This window comes from Filicampus tigris, chromosome 6 (genome assembly GCF_054856515.1).
Source record: "Filicampus tigris isolate MCC_2025a chromosome 6, RoL_Ftig_1.0, whole genome shotgun sequence".
NCBI classification, from domain to species: Eukaryota; Metazoa; Chordata; class Actinopteri; order Syngnathiformes; family Syngnathidae; genus Filicampus; species Filicampus tigris.
The window spans coordinates 22,477,916-22,499,840 of NC_141222.1; the positions used below are offsets into that span (position 1 = coordinate 22,477,916).

The 21,925-nt window shown below is 41.7% G+C and overlaps 1 protein-coding gene across 1 annotated transcript in view; it reads right to left on the minus strand.

The window, feature by feature from the left end:
* rhbdl3 (rhomboid, veinlet-like 3 (Drosophila)) overlaps positions 1-21,925 on the minus strand; it is a 41,573-nt gene that overhangs the window by 13,923 nt on the left and 5,725 nt on the right. Inside the window, exon 4 of the mRNA XM_086034530.1 lies at positions 2,023-2,181. Within this exon, the coding sequence (XP_085890656.1) occupies positions 2,023-2,181 (159 nt within the window). The remainder of the gene's footprint in view (positions 1-2,022; positions 2,182-21,925) is intronic.

A 21,925-nucleotide genomic window follows, 5' to 3' on the forward strand; every position in this document is an offset into this window, starting at 1 on the left:
CGTATATTTTAGGTGGTAATTGGCGTGAAAAGTTTGAGAACCATTGTCCTAAACCGTCTAGGCCTTTCTTTGTGCACCGGGAAGAGAAAGGGGGCTTGCCAAACTATTCCCACAAAGTGGGGAGCCTCGAATTGTCCAAAATGTCTTAATGCATACTAAATGGAAAACTAAAGGGCCCGATGACCAAAATCAAAAGGAGTCCGTCTCAATACTTTGATCTATTTAAGTATAAAGACCTGACTCAGCGATGGCACATAGTCCCAGAATTTAATGAGGCAATGATTTAAATCCTGGTTCAGACAAATATCTAAGATAATCCATTCAGTACTTTGCAAGGCGTCATATTCAACTTTGGCCAGATGACTATGTAATTTAATCACATATTGGGCTTTATATTTTCGTAGATCAGCATTTTATGAATGAGTTGGGCTTATACGACTTGGCTTAAAGCGGGCACTTACTGTGCAGACCATCGGTGTTTGATTTGATTATAAAAGTCTTTCTTTTTATAGCTGTATTAATTTTTATATCTTTTTAACTTCTAAGTGTAGCACCATTAGAAATCAAATTTTGTCTAGAATATTTGGGGGAGGGGTTGGATCTCGTTAGGTAAAATGGATGGTTTTACTTATGTGTATTTTTGGACAGATGAACGTATAAGGGAGGGGAAATTTGAGTTGAATGTTTGACAGAAGCTGAGATATGCAGCACACCTGAGAGTAAAGCATGCGAGATTAATGAAGGTTAAAAAGTGGAAGGGATGAAGTGGTGAAAACGAGTGAGAGAGCAGTGAATCGAACACAAGCCATGTCAAGCCATGACTGACAGCCATGTTACCGTCCATCCACATCATCACCTCTTCTTCAAGATTTCTTCCTGCAGAAAACTAAAAACAGAACCTCAAACTCATGGAATATTTGTTATATGAATTCCCACAGTTACCCTGACCATGACAGACATTTAGATCATCATCTACTGTATGTTAGTTATAATAACGTAGCATGCTAGCTCTCAAACCTAGCTAAACAAGGAGGGTGGGAGTCACGAAGGGCATTATATACGGAAATAAGCGTTATACAAATTGAAGGAGCTACACGAAAAAATAACTCTTATTTGCAAAAGGCGCATTACCGTGACTGGTAATGTTGCAATTCTGTTGTTAGTTACAATCAAAAATTTAATCTCAAATGTTTCAGCTATTAAGCAAATCAGTACTCAGCCAAAATTCAAAGGAAAATCTGGTCCAAACAATGACCAATAACCCTGACCTTGAATGATAATGGGTCAGATGAGCCAAAGTGACTCCAGTCAAGCATTTTCTTCAACAATTTTGTGTATCTTTTCACATAGCTGACTTTTCTGGGATGGAATCAATTCCCAATCGGTGCCACAATCACCCCGTGACTGCCCAGGATGTCTGCCTTTCTCCCAAATTCAACTGAACAGCAAGTATAAGAAGCACAGATAATGGATGGACTATTTACCTTTGTCCATTTGAAACAGTTAACTATGCTAAAATAATAACCCTAAAAAAATCCCCATACATAATTCTTTTTTCGTCATTAGTAAATCCTGTTACAGTTAACTCTAATCCCACTATTTTCCCTAGACAAACTCAAGGTCAAACAGCCTTCTGGAATACAACAAGTATTCGGTACACTGGACATTTGCTTGAAGTGGACGTTGAACAAGCATCAGCAGGCAGCAGTTTCAAGGTCAAAGCTAAAAAGCGGTGCAAGGTGAGAAGCAAGAAGGGAAATTTATCATCCGTCAAAAATTCATTTCCTATCACACCATCTTTACACCTTGAAGCTGAGCTTGGGATGCAGATGCTCAGTGCAAAAAAATTCTACTCAAGTAGGCTTTTTCCCTACTATTTGAGAAACAGTATGACAGTAATGTATTATTGTTGTTACTTTAAAGAGTTACATTCTTACCTATTACCATAAATGACTGATGAACCACCGAGCATATCAAACTACGACATACTGAGAGTAACTACAGAAGTCGTGACAGCCTCACCAGGTTGACAAAGTCCTGGTAGCAGATTTTTCCATCAGAGTTACCATCGGCGAGGGCCAAGAGGACTTCGAGCTTGTTGGGGTCGAGCTCTGAGCCATGCGTCGCCAACAGGTCCCTGAAGCGCTCGGTACTGATGAAGCCCGAGTTGTCAGAGTCATACTGTTGGTGAACACACATAAAGGCAAGGCAGATTGATGAACAGGATCAGATCCGGTATGTAATCTGTTATCATTGAAGGTATGAGAAGGGCGTGTTTTGTACAAAATACTTTACAAACACTATAATTATTAACAAATAGGCTTGGAAAAAGACAAAATACTTCACAAACATATAATAAGCTAAAATACTTTAAGATCAATAATCACCTTGACTTTATACCACTGCCATTTCATCAGTATTTATCTAATGTGTAATTATAAAAAAGTATAGTGCAAGTTTTTGTTTTCAGATTCATCGCAATTTCAAATAGGTTTATTGTTTATTTTTTTATTGTATATGCAAGCCCACTAGTTGAAACAAGGCAATATGATTAATATTGTGCTTGTGAAATGTGAGTTAAGCAGCTAAATCAACTTGTTTTTAGCCATCTCTGTGGGCGGCCATTTTGTCATTTCTGTCGACTGAAAATGACATCACAACTGCTCAGGGCTCAGATATCGACCATTCCCGGCTCAGCTTCAGAAAACAGGTCAGTCGTGATTGGTCGTCACCTGAGCCCTGAGCAGTTGTGGTGTCATTTTCAGTCGACAGAAGTGATAAAATGGCCGCCCCCTGAGATGGCTAAAATGGGGTGGATTTTGCTGTTTAAATCATATTCCACAAACACAAAATTAATCAGAATGCCGTGTTTCAACTAGTGGGCCTGCTGGGAACATATTCTTTAAAAATATATGTTTGGGTTGATTTCCCCTTTAAGCAACATATAATTTAACCTTAAAATAACACTTTGTAATTCTTGGTGATGGGGACACTGGCTTTCTGTTACCAGTGAGACTTTAGAAAATCTATTTTAGCATTTTTGCCTGCTTTAGCTTCTGAACACAACTAATATTGTAAACTTTCTAACTGCATGGGAAGCCATGTAGAAAAAAAAAAAAAGAAGTAGCAAAGCACCTGTTCTACAGTCCATGTAGAACAACGACTGTTCCTACTGTCACCAATTACCAACGGGACACTGTTCCCGACGATCAGTGTTAGTTAAAGTGCAGCAAATAAACCCGAGAGAGAAAGAGTCAGCAGGACAACAAACAGCAACATGGAGCTTGGCGAGCAGCCATGCTCTACTCTCTGTGGACCAACGGAAATAATGAACTTCAATGCAACAACGGACACACTGCCAATATTGCTTTGCGAGTGGTGTACATACACAAATACAGCAATCTTTGATTTTGAATCGGACAAATGTTCACACCTTCAGGGCGGGGCTACGCCTTTTGAGTTCTACTCTTCTTTAGAAGGTTTTGTTTTTAATTGGTTGCTTTTATCTGAGAAATATGGCAATGAACGTGTAAATAACAAAAGACATTGCCGTTTGCTAGAACTGCAGCTTGAAAAAACAACAACAACAGCAGAATTGTTAGAGAAAATATACCGATTTTTTTAAGACTTACAATAAGACATCTTTTGGGTAGAGTGAAAAATGCTAGAGGATTTACTTACAAGGCCGTGACCTTGGAAAGATGATTTGAGAAATGTGCTTTGAGTTACGAGCTAATCTTGTAACTCCACCCCTTTTTAGCCATCTCAGGGGACGGCCATTTTGTCACTTCTGTCGACTGAAAATGACATCACAGTTGCTCGTGGCTCAGGTAACGACCAATCACGGCTCAGCTACAGAAAACAGGTGAGCCGCGATTGGTCGTTACCTGAGCCCTGAGCAACTGTGATGTCATTTTCAGTCGACAGAAGTGACAAAATGGCCGCCCCTAGAGATGGCTAAAATCGGGTGGATTAACTCTTATTCCACAAACACAATATTTATCAGAGTGCCTTGTTTCAACTACTGGGCTTGCATGGAACATATTCTTGAAAAAAATGTTTGGGTTAACTTTTTAAATACTTTGGTGCCGAATCAGTGATCATGTGTGCAAGTAGAGAGGGACTGATGAAGACTTTAATCCACACTATAAAACCACTACAGAAAAAGTCATAAGTGAATACAATAATACAATATCTTCCCCACCCACGTCGACAGATTTGAACCCGTTCGCATTCACAGCTTGTTATGTGACACCAGGCAGTAAACAGAATGTTGACATTGTGTGGGAGATGTACATACTGCTGTAACTGTCTAAAATCCCCCCAAAAAAACAAAATAAAATCACACTTAGCAAGTGCATTTGTACCAAACGTGAGGACAGCAGTCAAAATATTTAGCATCTGCTGCAGAGGAGGCGGAATGCACATATTCGCTCCCTGATGAGAAAAAAAAAAAAACAGGCTGACTATGATTAAACTTGCACTGCACCTCCTAACACGCACAATATTGTCCCCGGGAAAGTACACCAGACACACCGCGAGCGACATCTATTCCTAACACTCACACACATACACACTTTCTTGACGCAAAAGTGGAAGTGAAGCTTTAGTCCACAAAAAGAACCAACCTTCTGTTGCAGTGGATCAGCCAGTTTCTGCTGCAGGCATTTGCCCATGATGAAGTAAAAAGATTTACAGTAAGCAGTGTCACCACTAAGACAATGCATTGGTGTGTCCTCATTGTCATATTTGTTTGCACCAGATCGCAGAGGGGCGAAAGGATTACAGTTCAATCCAAGACCCTCACAGTACACCTCCCCCATTGCCCTCCCCCAATACACACACACATGAACACACGCATACTCCTTAAAACCCTCATTAGATCTCCATCTCGTCACCCAGAGCTGACATTTGCGTGCCTGTTACTTTCACACAGAAACGAAACAAAGTGGGACACACCGACCGAACCAGATAATAAGATGCTTGATAACGTCCAGCATCTGGAGTGACGTGTACGAAATAGCAGGTGTCACAAAACGCCGGTCGACGAGGGCCCCTAATTCAGCATGTTTTGGATGTTTCCCTCCTCCGACACACCTGATTCAAACGATTTGCTAATCGGCGAGCTCCGCAGAAGCCTGACAATGATCCTGATGTCAGCAACTTTGAGATTTTTACTCAAGTAAAGTAAGATGCATGATATCTACAAGATATTTCTACTTTTACTCAAGTATCACTTTCAGGCGCTTTATGCAAGACTTGTCGACAATGGCGTCATGTAAATGCTGCACCGGAATGCCGGATTTTGTGCTGCTTTGCGACATCACACACAGTCACGGTAATATCTTACTTTGACGATTTTTGCGCAAAAAAATAAAGGTGGTTAAATTCCTGGCCCTTCTGTTCGGTTACAGCTCTGATGCAGCCATTTTTTGCAAAGTATCTGCGTGAAACAGGCTTATTGTTGCTCTTGCGTGACTGTCTAGTCACTATCTTTCTCAGCCAGCAAAATAGCAGATAGCAAAACAATTAAATTGTTGATTACATTGGGCTGTTATCTACTCTAGTATAGTGTCACTCCTAAGCGCAAACACACACACCCGCCACACACAAACACACACGCGCACGTTTCAATTTGTGAGACAAGATAGCTGACCCGTATAAAAGTCAACAGTCCGGCTTGCGGGTAGAGCTGCACACTCAAATGACGCCAATTTCATGCAAGGTTTGCCAGGCGCCGTCGCTCCTATCTGCGATCACTTCTTACTCAAACATGTTTGATCCAAGTTCCAAGGGCATGTTTTTATGTGTTAAAAATGGTCGGCCCTATACAAAGAAGTACGTCTAATGTGTTTCCGTGACTTCAAAGTTCTTATGCATCCATATAAAATCCAGATGCTAAACCTCACAACAACAAATAGCCTGCTTGATTTATTGTGAAGCTTTACAACCGCAATAAACTAGGGCTGTCAAAGTTAAAGCATTAACTATGGAGATTAATCGAAATGTTATAACGCATTAAAAAAAAATAATTAACTCAGTTAACTCCGTTTTATGTCATTCCTGTGGCAGCTGACCTCTGCTCACTTTGCAGCCAAACTTAGAGGCAAAGATGGACTATTACGTAGTTTTTTTTTTTTAAAAGTTGCTCGACGGCTCATTGGAGAAATCCAAAATAATTTGTGCTCTTTACAAAGCGAAATTCAAATACCATATTAGTTGTACGTCTTTAGTGTATTGTTCAACGGTTTTTCAGGAAAAGAATCATATTCAAGGATCAACAAAAGCTATTAGAACAGACTTTGAATCAAAATATACTTTTTTTTCTCCCCCAGATCAATTCCATAATTAACTACTAATTAAATCAACTACTCACAAAGACTGCCGATACCAGTTACTTGCGCCCTCTTGTGGCCTTTCGACTATCAGGAAGTAAATGGCACGTATGGCTGACAGAATGTATTTCTAAGTGAACTGCATCCATGTCAATCCTCCCAAATGCCCATTAAGATACCATTTCTGTAAGTATATGTATGTTTATAAGGTTTATAGTAATAATCCCTAATCCTACTAGATATAATACAGTTGTTCCCTCTGTGAGCATGCGATGCGCACTGTGCGCAGATTGCGAACAGTTCTTGAAAATCAGTCCACATGTACCCGTTTCAAGCTGTTTATTGACACCCCCCGTTGAAGTTCACAGTAAAACTAACACAAAATAAAGAGAATTACATGATTTACAATTAACATTGCTGCAATGTAGAACAATATGACTTGCCTCATTTGACAGTCATCCGTTATCTCTGTACTTTTCATTGTGTTGTATGATTATTTAGATAGACGGATTTGGGGGTTATTAGCTTGGTTCTGCATGAAAATATTTTGATTTAAAAGAGTTTTTAGTTCAGGGCATTTTAATGTTATTAAAACAAAGTTACTGTCTGTGATCGAGGAGGTTTGGAAAACAGTGAAAGGCCAAAGCACTGGATTAAAATAAGTACACATAAGAATGTGCACAGATATGCACAACATTCACTTCTAAAATAAGCATTCATATTGAAAGCATCTTTGCAGTCTGGAGAATAAAACTGCAGTGAGGAGAGGCAGGGGGCATTGGGGGTCTTTCAGTTGGGCGGAGGTTGCAGTGAGGGATTGCGTACTGGAAACAATGCAGGGTGTTTTGCATTCTTATTGGCAAAAAACATAAATATTAAGGACTTGCCTAAAGCCCAACGAAATGGCCAGCCTTGTATGAAATATGCAGAAAGGCAACGAAAACAAAACAAGAAATGTTAATAATATCTTAGCCTCTGGGTGATTGACTGAGTCCAAACAAAGAAACATTCAAGCAGCTTTTGAAACTCTGAAAAAAAAAAAACAATCATGTTCAATAGTTCCAACATATAATGAAAATGTAATCTGGAAAATACGGACTGAGAAGTGGAAAAAACCCCTAAAAAAAATCAGTCGCTTTAACACAGTCTATAACCGATTCCGTACTTAGCTCTGTTGAATCTTAAATTTCACAGACATGCTGGGCGAGATTCTCTTCCACGCCTGTCCATTGTAAAAACATATTTAAAAATGACTGCATTTTATATTATTAATAAACTGCGATTGGCTGGCAACCAATTCAGGGTGTGCCCCGCCTACTGCCCGAAGACAGCTGGGATAGGCTCCCGCACGCCCGCGACCCTTATGAGGAGAAGCGGTATCGATAATGGATGGACGGATATTATTGATAAAGTTCACCGGTGGCAGTAAACGGTTGGATTCCAGTTGACAAATATAAAGGTCCACGGCAGTGAAGGAATGAATTATGAAATAAAATAGAACCCCTGAAGCCTTTGACCAGATCAGACAGGACGCATGCTGGGAGCGCTGCAGGACCGAGCTTACACAGTGCACGGCAGTGACGGGTATGATTTACTGTCGACATGCATTTCCTGTCTCATTCTATCGGCTAGCTACCTCCAGGTACAAATACTGTGCAAGGAATGACTTCCATTTTGCTTGTGTGACATGACAAGCGTGACGGGTATAGCATAAAAATAAAACAGTGGCCTCCAGGAGTCGAAAACGCCGCGTGTTGGAATTGTAACATCCCCCTGCAGGCTGATGCGGAATGGCAGGCATGACTGTGGCTAATCACCGTGGCAACTGGCGTGACAAGACCCACAGAGTGTTCGTGTGCTGCCAATATACAGGGTGTGCCAAAAGTAGGCATGAATGTTTTATATTAATGTATAATTATTATTTTTTTTATAGGTGCAGTGAATAATGGCAAGTAATTGTGGATTCGACAGCTGAATTGGGCAGGTGCTGAAGAGAGTCAGAAAAGTGGTTTGAACAAAAAAAAGAATGGACCTAAACTGAAAACTGGAAGGCAGGAAGGAGGGAAGGTAGGACAAGAGAAAGCAAGGTCGGGAAGAAAAATAGAAAAAAAAAAGCCGATCTAAAGTGGAAAGGAGATGGTAGGGAAAAGCAGGAAGGAAGGTAGGAGGAAATGAAGGTGTTCAGGAATGAAAGAAGCCCTGAGGTGTATGGAAGGAGTTGTGATGAACGAACGCAGAAAGGAAGGCAAAAGGGAGTGAAGGAAAAAGAAGGATGAGCAGATCTGAGATGGAAGAGAAGGTAAATTAGGAGGGAGGGAAGAAGGTTAGGAAGGAAAGAAGAATAAAAGCACTTCAGGAGTGGAAGGAAGGAGGACGAAAAGATGGCAGAAAGGAGGGTATGAGGGAAGGAAGAAAAGAATAAAGCAGGTCCACGGTGGAAGGAGGGAGGTAAAGAAGGAAGGAAGATAGCTAAAAAGGAAGCAAGGTCAAGAAGGAAAAAAAAACATGTCTAATGTGAAAAGTAAGATAAGAAAATCAGCTTCAAACAATGGAAGGAAGAGTGATTAGAAAACAAGTGTGACGGAAGGAAGTAAAGTAGGTTTAAGCGAAGGAAGGAAAGCTGTCAGGATGCACAAATGAATGCATGGCCTGAGGGAAGGAAGAATGGATAGAGAACAGGCGGAAGGAGATCAGGAAGGAAAAGATATTGAGGCAAGGGAAGGCAGGAAAGAGGTCGGGAAGGAAGGCGGGGAAAAAGGGCAAAGAAAGAAGGGCAAACAGTTTTTGAACAAAGGATGGAAGTAAAACGAGAATAAAAAGCAGCTCGGAGGGAAAGCAAGGAAGGAAGGAAGGAGGTCAGGAAGGAAGAAAGAACAGGAGAATCTGGCTAGTTTCCTTTACTAATTGCACCTAGCGAGAGTTGCTCGCAGGTACAATGGACACGCATTGGCTAACTCATGTTAATCAGCCCCTTCACACTGGGGAGGCGTCCGGCTCAATGTGAGCCTCTATTTCTGCCTCCCACGCACACACACACACACACACACACACACACGCGCACACACACACTCCTTTGTCACATTATCTGTCACAGCCGAGAACGTCCATGATCAGTGCCGTCGGCCACGGTAAGCCCAGGGACACCGTGTGGGTCTGGGGGCTTATCGTCGGGGCCGCCGGCAGACTTGGCCTCATTTAGCGGACTAGTTCAAGTTGAATGGAGCCGACAGCTTGTCGGCGGGCGGCGGTCTGAAAGGGAGGGGCGGGGAGGGGGGGCTGGGGGGGATTTCACTCTTTCCGAAGGGCGGCCGACGTTAGCTGAAAGGAACACGGACGGCCAAGTATGTGAGGCCACCTGATGTCATGGATGAACAGGTGGAGTCAATTTTTCGAGACCGGCATGGCCTAATCCGCCTGTGATTCTCTCATTTATTTCATTTAGGGATACGTACGGAATAGAATCGAATGATATTGCACATGCACGGGGACAGAGCAACGAAATTCACTTAACAGTTACAACCCGTCCCAAAAAAAAAATAATGACCAAGAGAAGCAGAGCGAATTTTTTCAGACTTTCTTAGACGGAATAGAAAAACATAAGTAAGAGGGAGGGGAAAAAAAAAAAACAAGTCCTAAGCTTTGCTCTTAAGGGAGGGGGGGGGGGCAAAGTATGTGCTTGGAAAAACCTGAATGAATGGAGACATAAAAAACAATGAGTCAAATATTTGCACATGTTGGAGGGGGTATCAGGCAGGGCCACACCTCCACACCTCCTCAGCACACCTGGATCGAACCCGCGGCACCACTTCATTTCTGGTTTGGGAGTGCAGAAATTGAGCTAAAATTCCGGGCCGCCGCTTCGGCTCAGCATTTGAAGGGATAGGAAGTGACGTTTAGCGTACAAAGGCACATTTTACGATATAAAAAAAATGAAACAAAAAAAAAAACTTCTGTGGACGTGAAACTGATGCGCAAACTGTAGCATACACTAACAGAAAATATAAAAATAATAATAAATGCAATACTTTGAAAAACCACCATTGGAAAAGTTGAAATTGTAGTTTCAGCCACCGAAATGACCTCAAATGACATTTACAACGTTGCAGCTGACTTTTACTCGCAATACCTGAGCAGATTTAGGCGATATGATTCCGGTGAGATGAGAATTGAAGTACGCGTGTTATTTTGTTCACCAAATGAAAGCGGATAAGCCGACCTCTACCGCAGTGCGGGTCCGACCCGACAGCTCCTGGCTCGAGCCGGCACTGCTGCCAACTCGCTAGCTAGCGCCTTGTTTCATTGTTCTCCGATAGAGGGAGGATTCAGAGTAATCCCGACAAAAGAAGTATTGTTCAGCCGAGAAGGTCAAGATGCAGGAATGCTGTACGCAGCGAAATTGCTATTCCGATTCGGTCCTCGAAAGACAGGAACTGGCTACGGGGGGGAATGTGACAAGCGGCTATGACTTCGCATCATTAATTGCCCGGACATCACCTCTCCCATTGCGGAAAACCCCTCAAGAAAAGGTCAAGCGTTTGGACCCATACAAAGAGCAGCTCGCCATTCACATCACGATCAATCCCTTTCAGCCCGGCCCGGCCAGTGCTCTGACCACGCACACGTCACATGACTGATGTCTCTCCGAGACTTTTAATAGCTCCCGAATGTCATAGCCGTGCCGGTTGATGCCGTTATTAAAACACCAAGTGGATGCAGAGGTGAAGGCGGAGGCATTAGACACATGCTAGCAGAGCTTTAGCAAAACAAACACACAAGGAATTCAAGCGCTATTGATGAATTGAGTTATGTTGTTGACATTGTGAGACTATCCATCGGGTCGCGGCAGGAATCATGCTAGCTGCAAGAAATTCTGCTATTGTATGTGAGCCGCTAGACTTCCAGTAGCGCTATATTGAAATCTTCCATTCATATTCCTGTTGCTATGTTAATGAGAAACTTGCTCTCACAAGAATTAGGAGTTGTTCAGCATAATACAGTAGAATTGGTAGATATACCACGTACTTAACTTTGGTATTTTATCACACGATTTCACGAAGAAGTCACGCCCACATTTTCTTGAAAAAAATATGTTTGGGTTGAAAAAAAACGTCATGTTTTTTCTTGTGTACCTTCTGCTCTGTCTCTCGTTAGGTTGAGTCCACCTGTGCTTGTTATCCCGGTCCCTGGTGTTAGCCAATCACCTCCCTCCTACCCTCTGCGTCTTGTCCAGGTATTCCTCGTTTTATTTTATTCATTTTATTTTATTTTATTTTATTTTATTTCAGTCCTGGTTGGTTCGTTGTCGTTTGTCAATGGTCATCAGTCCGTTAGCCCAAGTCCTGCCCTGGCGTTTATTTAGGTTTTTTTTTATCCTTGTTATTTTGGAATCATCCCAGTGCCTTGTGGCCTATTTGTTTTCTTTTAATTAAATACCTTATATTGCACTTAATTTTTGCCTCCTGCTTTTGGGTCCTCATTTTGTGACATATTTTTTTACATCAGCATCTACACATAGGCCTTATTTACTTTTTGCAGGGTATCTGTAGATTTTAATGAACCCAAATTAAGTTTGGTTTAAATGGCAAAGGTACAGAGGTAACTGAGTGTGCCTTGTTGCGCCACATCTAGAATTAGTTATGCAATACGGCAACCTCAAAATGTCGTTACTCTCGTGACTCGAGGAAAAGTGTCGTGTCTGTGTTCACTGGCATGGCAGAAGCACCAAATTGAAAGGAAGTTTCAAAATCATTCTGCAAGGATGCACGAGATAATTAAGCCTGAATTAATTCAAGTGCACTTAATACATCACTTACACGGTTCTATGACCGTGACAGCGTCTTCTCTGCTTTATTTATTTGCTCCTCAAAATTAACCAAACAATGCTATAATCACAGCCTGCAAAATACATATTGAATATTCAAATGGGATTGATAATTCACTCAGATAAATCTTTTTGACATTGGGAGCAGTGCTTCACGGTGACTGTAGATGACTGACAGTCTCAGGATTTAAAGTAAATCAGCCAATCAGAGAGTCACCTGTCTCCTTTGACAGATTGGTGCTCACGCACGCACATACAGTACGGTACATGCGCCCACTCACCCACGCAGCCTTCTGAGGCCATCACACATACATGCGCCATTTCTTCGTCAAACGGTCTGTAACCAAGCAACCGCCATGACCTAAGCGGGCATATGCGCACCTATACACTTGACACATACGGCACTTGGAGATGTGTGGTAGGATGTCACACACTGAGGTATTATATTCAATCCCCGCTCTCATATGCACAGGAGCATGCACGCATTAAGAATCAAGTGAGTTTTCAGGAGCGTCTGAAAAATCCTGATTGAAGCTAATGTCATTCACATCACAGTGCCGTCTGTTCATTTTCTCGACGTTAATGGTGCTTCATGCTCTTGTGACTGAATGAGAAAGTGCTCATTAAAATGCTTTTTGGGGAAGTAACTAATCCCCCGTGATAGGAACGGTCACATGATACACCGAACGGTTATCATCGGCGGACATGGGCTCAAAGAACGTGAAGCTAAGTTCATGTTTGACGAGCTATCAGTTTGTCAATTATTTACTTTCTCTTTTATTGTGATTTAGTATGTTTTTCTATTTATATTTTACAATACAGTGCTATTTTTATTTATTAAAAAAAAATATTTGGGAAAAAAAAGAGGCAAACGCACAACCAAAACTGTCTTGGGGGTGCAAATGTTGAGGAAAAAAATAAAATAAAATAAAAAAACAACATGGCACACTCGCATAGTGGGATGGAACAAATGACTGGCTTTTCAATTCATTTGGGGGAAAAAAGAATTGATATACGAGTAAATTGAGTTATGAGCTTGATCATGAAACAAATTCAACTCATAAGTCAAGGCACCACTGTATTTGTTATATACCATTAACATTATTGTATGGTTAAAAACCTTTAATAACAACACAAAAAAGTCAGCATTTGATATTTACTTTGGGTAGCTAAAATAACACTTTTTTTGTGTTTTTCATTTGCTGTTGCCTTGATTTTTTTTTTTTTCACAAAACGCAAAGCTCAAATGTTTAGGGACATTTGATTCATTGTATTTTCATCGATTTTCAATTTAGGGAAATAAAATGTGAAATATTACCATTTCAAATAGCTCATCTGTGTAGGGTACAACCACACACCTTTAATGGAGTCCCACAATAATAAAACGGTTGAGCAGAGCTTCATATTATTTCAAAATGTCTACAAATGAAAGCCTCACTCCTAAAATACTCCCCCTGCCTCCTTATACACACCTCACATTAACAGGTGGGTAAATAAACACAACCGGCAACGGCATGTGGGAATACGGCGAAAAACGCTGGTTGCTAGTTGAAGATATGAAGGAGGAGGCGTGAGAGTAAGTAGCGGAGCCCCTTGGGATGTCTGGAGTAGTAAAAAGGGGGTCGCAGCCGAGCCGAGCGCCTCTCAGCAGGCACTTCAGCGTGTGTTCATATAAACACTTAACCTGCTGCTGCTTACTTAAAGCGTCCACGCTGGAGAGAGGGCTTGTATACGCACGTGACATCAACAACACGCACAAAACTCCCTCGGCGGGGGGGGCGGGGCCAGGCAAGGTTTTGCCATAAAAGTCACTCTCATTGACACACGGATAGTAAAAGCAGAGTCAAAAGGACACACATGCATAAACAAAACACTGATGGAGTGGCCGTGTCAGCCAGGCAAAGGGCACGCTCAGGTCGGCGTAAAGACAGACTCACATCGGCAAAACCTCCCATTTACAGCGAGGTGCGAGCCCCCTCATTACCGTCAGGCCAAACCTTCCATCGAGCACTCTGGCTCGCATTATACGACAAGAGGGAGGGAAACAAAAAGAGGGGAGAAACATTTGTTTAACGAGCCGTTCCCATTCAATTGCTTCTTCTCCGCCGGGCCAGCCCTGAGGTCAAGCCCCTCCCCCTCTCTTTCCTTACAGCACTGTCAAAACCCAGCGCAAATGACGGCAGCAGCTCCATTCAGCACAGATTTATGATCTCTAATAGCTGGCAAATGGACCTGCGACGTTCTGCTCCCCCTTCAATTTCTCCAAATGTGGAGGAGAAAGGAAAATGGTAAGAAAAGAGGTGTTAGGGGCTAGCGAGCGCAGTTGTCGGGAACATTTTCAAGGGTGCCTTCAGGGTTGACCTGATTGTCAATCCGAGATAAAAAAAAAAAAAAAAATCTCTGCTACCCGGAGGGATGAATGGACGTGGGGGTGACCACCGACTATTCACTTGCCGTGTTGCTTTGGTGAAATGTTTCCTGATGGATTTTTGGATTGACCACCATGAGGCAGGTCGCACATCCAAAACGCTGTCCATAATCGTGAGAGGTCAACAGTTCATCTACGACCTCATGTCCTGTTTTGGGAGGCGGCTCTTTCAAATTATATTATGAAATCCTTGCCTTCAAAGGATCGCTTGAACACTCTGCCACGGGCAGTCTTGCATGGACTAAAATGATGAAAAAGTGAGCCATTTAACATTTTCTTTGCCCCTATAAAAATGCTTTTAAATCCAGATTGAAACTTTTGCTTTTTTTCCCCCCCAATACTTTTGATTAAGGTCTTCATGTCACCTCAGTTTGGTCATTCTCAAGCTGAACCGTGATTGAGCAACCGTGACGTCATTTTCAGTCGACAGAAAGTGGCAAAATGGCCGCCACCAGAGATGGATAAAAACGAGTAGATTTTGCTGCTTACCTCAAATTCTACAAACGCAATATTGATCAAAATGCCGTGTTTTAACTCCCGCTTTAATGACACTTTTAATCAAGTGCTAACCAATGAATTATTCTGGGCTCAATGTATCACATCAGGTCAAAAATCATCGCAAAATTGACACTGCATGACTTTTGGTGGCAAGATTTCCAACAACACTTAGAGAAGACGGGACAATAACATTGCAAACACAGCTATACCGTATTCTCTACTATGCTGTGTATCACAGTCAGCTACTTCAGCACGTTGGCACCGCTGCCAGAATTTGGCGGCCGTGTCTGTAAGATGATACAGGAAGGGAAAACAAAAGGTCGGGCCGTTATGACTAAGCACTGTCGCTCACCTTGGACGAGCTGAGAGTGGCGGGCCGCACCGGACCCGCGTTCAATGGCAGCACGAGAAACAGCAGAGCGATCGGCGAGCTTTACCGTAGCAGTTCATCAATGCGATAGTGATTTAAATGTCATCTTATGGAGTTTAAATGTCAGACATGTTGGGACACATTGATGATTTGCTCGAAATTTTGTACTATTGATCATTTGAATATATACAGGAAATGCGTGCAGGGATTTAGAGAAATAGTTATCTGTTTCCCACCTTATTAAATCACTGTTGATAAATTAAATATTGCGAGAAAACAACCATTAATAATAATCATTTTTCTTCACAGTCAGCCAAATGTTTGGCCACACTTTCCACCGCGATTGAATGAGAATTGGGCGTCTGAAGATTAATTTCCTGTGTTTAATGAATACATATAATCGGCGCATTTTATTTACACTTCTTAGGAGCTGAAATAAATCCGTATGATATTTACTGAGATGCAACCGCATATATTATTGCAGAATCATTCTATAAGTGATACTGTCATGATCGTCTGAAAAATGCAAACATTTTCAATCCCGCTTAACATGTTCAGTGTCGCGGGGTGCCGGAACCCGTCGCTGAGCGGGAACTGAACCCACGCATCAAATAATATGCTTTGATTCTCACCACTAGTCGTGTCCAAACATATTTTTTTCAAGATTATGTTCAATGCAGGCCCACTAGTTGAAACAAGGCATTCTGAAAAATATTGCGTTTGTGGAATAAGAGTTAATCCACCCGATTTTAGCCATCTCCAGGGGCGGCCATTTTGACACTTCTGTCAACTGAAAATGACATCACAGTTGCTCAGGATTAAAGTAACGACTTGAAGTAACAGCTCACCTGTTTTCTGAAGATGAGCCATGATTGGTCGTTATCTGAGCCCTGCGCATCTGTGATGTCATTTTCAGTCGCCAGAAGTGACAAAATGGCCGCCCCCTGAGATGGCTAAAAACGGGTGGATTTAACTTAACCTAGCTTAACTCATATTCCACAAACGCAATATTAATCAGATAGCCGTGTTTCAACCAGTGGGCCAGCATAGAAAATATTCTTGAAAAGAAAAAAACATGTTTGGACTGACTTCCACTTCTAAAAGTGATAAAAACAGAAGAAGTAGCATAGCTATTTGCCTGTTTCACTAAGTGCCATAACATTGCTTCCGGACATTCAAGCATCCGAGGTCAAACTTTTTGCACATCGAGCTATTTTCCTATTCTAATTAGTCGCTGTGAATTAATTAAAAAAAAATAAAAGAAAGAGTGGCATTCTTTGGGCCCTCAAATCTAGAAAGTGGGACGTGTGCGTGTAAGCCACTTGTGTGCTCCATCTGAGCAACGCTCAGCGTATAGAGGAATCTGACAAAGGATTTGTTGACACAAGATATCATGGCTCTGTGACAGAGCCAAAACTCCTCTGCCAAAAGAAACAGGCAGACATTGTGTATTGAAACAAGGCCCGCGCACAAAAACATTTACAGCCGTCACGAAAATACAATCACCATGACACATGTTCATTTGGTGGCAGATTATGTTGGTTATAAAGGTAATATCCGTCATTTGAAGGAATGATCCGCGCCCCATATCATGTTAACCGCTTTTATGATTCTAATGACATGCCGGTGAGGCACTTTCCCGGAAGGCAGCGTCACGGACAGATGAGCGCGACTCAAAGCTATCGGAAAAGCCAACAAACGTTTTGGAGAGCGTATCCGGCACCATAAATCTGACAAAGAAGCGTAAACGTGGCGGATCCTGGTAGATGTCTGCTTTTGTTAAGAGGTGATTGTCAGTGTTCCATCTGCCTGGCGAGACTTAAACTTCCTCCCCGCAAATTGCACACCCGGTGGAACGTTCGCTAATGGGCCGCGATAGAGGCAGTTAAGATGCGTGCTCGTAATACTGTCATATGATACGACAAAGCTAACACGGGGTGCACACATTTTTTTTTTCAACATCACAACTGTTTTTTTTGTTTTTTTTAAATAATGATAAATAATGAATAATAATAAATACATTAAAAACGGTGTTGTAAAATGTCAAATGCGCTGTCTGCGGCACATTTTGTAGTGCTGTACAATATGTGTTCACTTTCACTCGGGCAGCATTTCGTGGCCCCTTTGAAGACTTTGAACAACTGCTAAGTGAGCGAGAACTGATGTGATGGCTCACTTCTTGCTTCTATGACACATTGTCAACAGATGTGTTACTATGCCCGGTGGGTACGTATTACAGTTTCGTCGACGAGAACAAAGAAATGAACAGCATGCTTAGTCTTTGGTACTAAAGATGAAAGAAGCCAAGCCAATTAATGTCCATGCTTTAAAAAAAAAAAACGAAAAAACATCAATAAAACACATTGCTGGATTATAATATTATGTCCGGAAATAAACATGTCACCATTATGTACAGCAAAGCTCCACTAACTTTGACGCTAACTAATACGTGGTGGCCTGGCTGGTTTGATAAATGTTATAGGTCACTGGGAGTGTCAGTGTTCCCGGGTTGTCATGGCAACGGCAGAGCTGCTACTCTAGTGTACCATCGGCGCCGTTTCAAAGCGATTTTTTTTTTTTTTTTCCTCATCTCGAGTAAGATCAGTTTTATTCGGAAGAAAATCAGATCAATGCGCTGAAATGAATACACTTGCTGTGATCACAAGCCCCACCGTGTTTTGACTAGTGCCCACCCGATTAATTGGTCAGACGATTTTGAATCGGCTAATAAAGTCTTTTAAAATCGCCCCCACACCCAAAAAAAAAAAATTACAGATGTTTTTCCACACATTAAAACATTACTACATACACTCTAAAAACAGTTGGGTAAAAAAATAACCCAATTTGGGGTAAAAAATGGACCGATCCACGAAGTAGGTCAATTTGACCCACGTTATTTTGTACAAAACAGCCCAATTTCTCGGCTTGTTTTGTACAAACCTACCAATTGTTGGGGTTGTTTTCTGCAAAAACAACACAGAAAGTTGGGTCAACTTGACCCGAATAGTGGATTGGTCCATTTTTGACCCAAAATTGTGTTATCTTTAACCCAACTGTGATAGACAAAGATTCAATTCATTCTAACATTCACCCTCCTCCCAAAAAAAAAAAGCATTCTGCCATTTTTGTCTTTGTTGTAAAGTTAACCAAATACTAAAGGACAAACTATTGTAAATCAGTCAAATGTTCTGCCTGTAATTAATATTGTGGTATATATTTATGTATAATGTATTTATTCATTACATACCTTTTTAACTCATTCACTGCCAAACATTTTCAGACCCTCTTTTACCCTAACGTTTGAAAAAAATAGAAAAAAAATATAAATAGGTTCCTGGGATTGAATGGCTGGACTGCGAAAAGACAAATTCGTCAATGGCGGTTACATAATTGGACGATTAATCAGTTGTCGGAATTGTATTCTGCCAAATCTCACATGTACAATATTTACAAAAGGAGCAACCATAAAGCGTTCGGGCTACTGCTAGTGACAGCGCAACATTTCAATTTCATGCCGGCGCTGCTGCGAGTTTCAACTGTGAAGCCAATTACGGCCGACCCGGCACATCGTCTTTTTCCCCATTTACCGATCAACAGGCGCGGCAGCTATTTTTACCTCGGCATAAAAGCGGAAACTGTTTTCACACTCCGCCAGCTGGAACTCAGCCTTTCAGTGTGGAAATCTATTTCAGGCCCTGAGGAGGAGCAGCAGCAGAGAACTATAGACTAAGATTAAATCTTTCAATTCAATAGTTTCCCATGTTGTCTGTTGCTGTTTTTCTTAATACGGTACGGGCAAAATGTAGCTTCTCCAAACTCTTTGGGATCTCCAGGACTCAGCTGGTGTCAATCATTCTGGGAATGTTGGATGAGCGGGTCAGCAGAGTGCGACCTCGCCATCTGTGCACACGTCAACGGCAATTATGCGCGGAAGCATATCGGCGCGCCGCGGATGATCTGCGCATGACGGCTAAACGCCTTCGTTGGGAAAAGTGAAAGTTGCTGGGAGAGGGAGAAAAGTTCACTCGATCACACGGTTGATATTGTTGCACTCCAGGCTTGTTGGCAAAAAGCGCATTATTAAAGATGTTGCAACTTCCGCACATCAGGACGTCTGTTAGATCTGGTGCCCGACTTGGCCTCAAAACAATTGGGACACATAAGTGAAAATAGAGATCGGCGATTTCCGATACCAGGTATCCGGACTGGGCCGATACTGGCCTTATTCTAAGGTATCGAGTGATACCTTGACGATACCAGCCACTGATACTTAAAGCGGAAGTCAACCCAAACATATTTTTTCAAGAACTTGTTCTATGCAGGCCAACTAGTTGAAACGATTGCATTCTGATTAATATTGTGTTTGTGTAATATGAGTTAAGCAGCAAAATCCACCCCTTTTTGTCACTTTTGTTGACTGAAAATGACATCGCAACTGCTCAGGGCTCAGGTAACGACCGATCACGGCTGACCTGATTTCTGAAGCTGAGCCATTATCGGTCGTGAGGTGACAAAATGGCCGCCCCCAGGGATGGCTAAAAATGGGTGGATTAACTCGTATTACACAAACGCAAAATTGATCAGAATGCCTTCTTTCAACTAGTGGGCTTGCATAGAACATATTTCTGAAAAAAATATGTTTGTGTTGACTTCCCCTTTACGGCAAAAAACCCCAACAAATTCTTACATGAATTAAGTCCTCCTTGGCAGTAGTTGGCGCTATACTGTGACATATTGACACATTGGCAAATCATCATCGACATTAGAGAGAAAGGTCATTGTTCACAATTTTAAGTTATTGTGTTAATTAAATGACATTATATATCAGAAGTACTACACGTATTGGCACTCAATATCGGTGAGGACTCAAAGAGTGAATATTCGTACTGGCATCAGTCTGGAGAAAAAAAAAAAAATAATCGAACATCCTGAGTTGCCATTAATAAAACTGAAATATGATCATCCTCAGTACAAAACAGCATAATCCTGATTAATTAAACCGACCAATTCACTACTCAACTAACCATTTTGGGGGTGTGGAATAGTTCACACCACTAAAATGGACACCAAAATGGCTGAATAAGAAATTTAATTGATCTACCGCCTTATCATTCCGATTTTATGGATTCTCCTTTGTACGTCCAAGCAACTCTATCAATCAAAAGCTTTACTATACCAAACCAGACTGCATTACGTTCTATCATTCGAAGGTCTCAGCTCGCGCTCAGAGGCTTTTTTTTTTTTTTTTTTCTTTTTCTTTTCCAGGCATCAAGCAAGAAAAAGCCGTTTCATGGAAAACACCTCAGCCATGTGAAAGCGTTTAATCACTAAGCTGGTGTGGGCGCATGCCTGGGGCATTTCCAACACTGCGTGGCGGTGGCTGTTCACTTGGTCTCACGCACACACACAATTTGTCAAACAATACTAATTCCAAGGTTCCGAGTGCAAGTTTACGTTAACTCTGGGAACTTCCACGCAGGTTGCAAGAAGTATGCCACTCGGCTCGCTTTTAATTAGTGCGTCTGTGCGGTCGCAACTTGTATGAGATCACTCACAGTTTCAAGGCGCAAAGGGAATCCATTATGGGATTTTACCCCATTCAGGATGTTATGAAGTCCTTCGAGGGCCTTACTACATTTATGATGTTATGACGTAACAGCTGTTTATTACGAAATATGGTGAGTATTTGTGGGATGAATGTTTCTGGGATTTTTGTATTGCTTGATGGACCGGGATCAAATGCTCTGGTTGTCATTACGTTCCCCGCTAAGGGAATAAAATATCGTATTTGCAGTTTTTCCAATAACATCACCTCCGTCCGTCGGTGTTCAGCTCACGTTCAAACTTAGGGAAGCACATAGAAAGTAACGAAATCTTCCCCGGGGGGAAAAAGAAAAAGACGGCCAAATGGAACACAAAAAGCACAATACAGCACTTAAGACTCCAGAAACTGTCATTCTAAAACCGACATATCGACGCATATAGTCAGTGAAAATTGATAAGAGGAAGGTTTTGCTTTCAGGAGAAGCTGTAGCGCTTGAAAACGAAATAAAGCAAAGGATTCTGTCTAAAGGACAAGGGAGTACGGGAGACAAAGGGGCTAGAAATACTTTAATCAATTTTGTTCTGAAGTGATCGGCCTTTTCTGAACTTGTTTTTGACTGTTCCGGGACATAATAATTCAAAAATATGTGAATTTCATGTCCATAAGTCAAAAGGTGTCTTGGACATGTTTTTTTTTTTTAATTCAAGCTTACCAGAGTGTACGGACATTTCTGAGTGAATTTTTGGGGGTGACGTTGGTGAATTCATAAAAGACAATTCATACTGCCTGCTACTTGGGCACTAATAAAGTCAAGACAGATACACTTAGTAGGATTAGATCAGATATTTAAAAACACAAGAAGGGCAGAGCAAGGAAGAACCCATTACATTTTTTTCTGCATAATGGCACAGATACAGGAATTTCATCT